The 1,532-nt window shown below is 24.5% G+C and overlaps 1 protein-coding gene across 1 annotated transcript; it reads left to right on the top strand.

Moving 5' to 3' along the window:
• Nucleotides 1-357: 357 nt before the first annotated feature.
• On the top strand, nt 358-1,098 carry LOC105462228 (the record flags this gene model as incomplete). The annotated part of the gene is made up of 4 exons (XM_011708752.1): nt 358-546; nt 689-757; nt 867-956; nt 1,047-1,098. Coding segments are annotated over exons 1-4 (400 nt in total), but the record flags the coding sequence as incomplete, so codon positions are not given.
• Between the last annotated feature and the right edge of the window lie 434 nt (nt 1,099-1,532).

The following is a 1,532-nucleotide window of genomic DNA, read 5'->3' as shown; positions in this document are numbered from 1 at the left end:
TCTTTTAATAAAATTATTCATTAATTTTCTCTTATATATTTAGATACATAGGATTAAAATTTGATCAAATTAATAAACACCTTCAGAATTTGATAGATAACGATAAAACAAAACAAGTTCGAAAAAATCTCATAAAGCGTTCTCACCGATTTTCGAAAACTTTAAATACCAAACGCATGATATGGATTATTAGGTAAGAAAGTCTAACTAAATTCCATTAACTATATAAATATCACTAAATAAAACTTAATATTATATACAGTATGTACAAAATAAAATGTACCTAATATTTACAGACATCTTCACTTGGAGTTATGCAAAATATGTTACGATATAGATTCCATATTTGTAAGAGAAATGTCTTTCAAAATGGCAATCTATTTTGGTTGGATAGTATTTGATATTCGCGGAACTTTCTATGTACTTATGGACAATTATATGAAATCTGATAAAATAAAGTATGTAGGAGTGAACCTGTTATGGCTTTCTCAAAGCATTTTTAAATTTCTGCTCATTAATTATGTGTGCGAAACAGTTAGCACCAAGGTAATAATTATATGTTTAATTTAAAATATTTATCTATCTAAAATTTGTTTTTAATAAAAATTTGAATGTTAAGTGACATTCTATTTTATATTATTGAATTAGAAGCACAATATCTGCTCTATTTCGCACATTCTAATTTTAGGCAGATGCAACAGCAAATTTAATAAACAGATTATGGTATTCCACTTGTGATGTTGAAATTCGAGAAATCGTAAGTGTCAAAATAAGTTCGTTGCAATATTATTAAAATAAATATTCAACAATGTCTAAATAATAGATAAATGTATGTATATAAAAAAATAATCGATTGTTTTTCATAGATATCACAATTTTCATTACAAATTGTACATATGCCACTTAGATTCTGCGGAATAGGACTTTTCCAATTTGGTTTCAAATTTCTTCAGAGGGTATGTAATATGTACTTATAATATTAATACACGTAACTTAAATTCGTGACTAGTATTTAAAAAAAATGTATACATTGTTTTTATTTGCAGTTCATTATGTCTATTGCAACTGTTTTAGTTATCGTTATACAAGCGCAAATAAGTAAATAATTTTATCAAACTATGAACTATATATATATCAAAGTTAGAAAATAAATAGTTTAAAATGTAATGCGTATTTCCAAATATACATATTTTATAGTATTTTGGCCTTTAAGTGTAATCTGATTTCTTTAAAATTGTGGGAGAAAAGGAGAAAAAAATAATTAATAATTAATTAATTAATAACATCATATGCAATAAAAAATTAATGAATATTCGTTATTATGCTTTTATATAAATTTCATTTATCCGCAATTCTCTTTATCACTACGAAATTTAATCTTTGTATATTGTTTTTGTATAGGTATGTATATTATTTCTCAAATAATACAATTCTGAATAGAGAGCACTTCATAATTGCATACATTTATCGTACTTTTATATTATGTATTTATTACACACACACACACCACACACACACACACACACACACAC

This window comes from Wasmannia auropunctata, unplaced genomic scaffold (genome assembly GCF_000956235.1).
Source record: "Wasmannia auropunctata unplaced genomic scaffold, wasmannia.A_1.0 LD267928.1, whole genome shotgun sequence".
NCBI lineage: Eukaryota > Metazoa > Arthropoda > Insecta > Hymenoptera > Formicidae > Wasmannia > Wasmannia auropunctata.
Note: the sequence above shows the minus strand (reverse complement) of the source record. Positions and strands in the feature narration are given on the sequence as shown.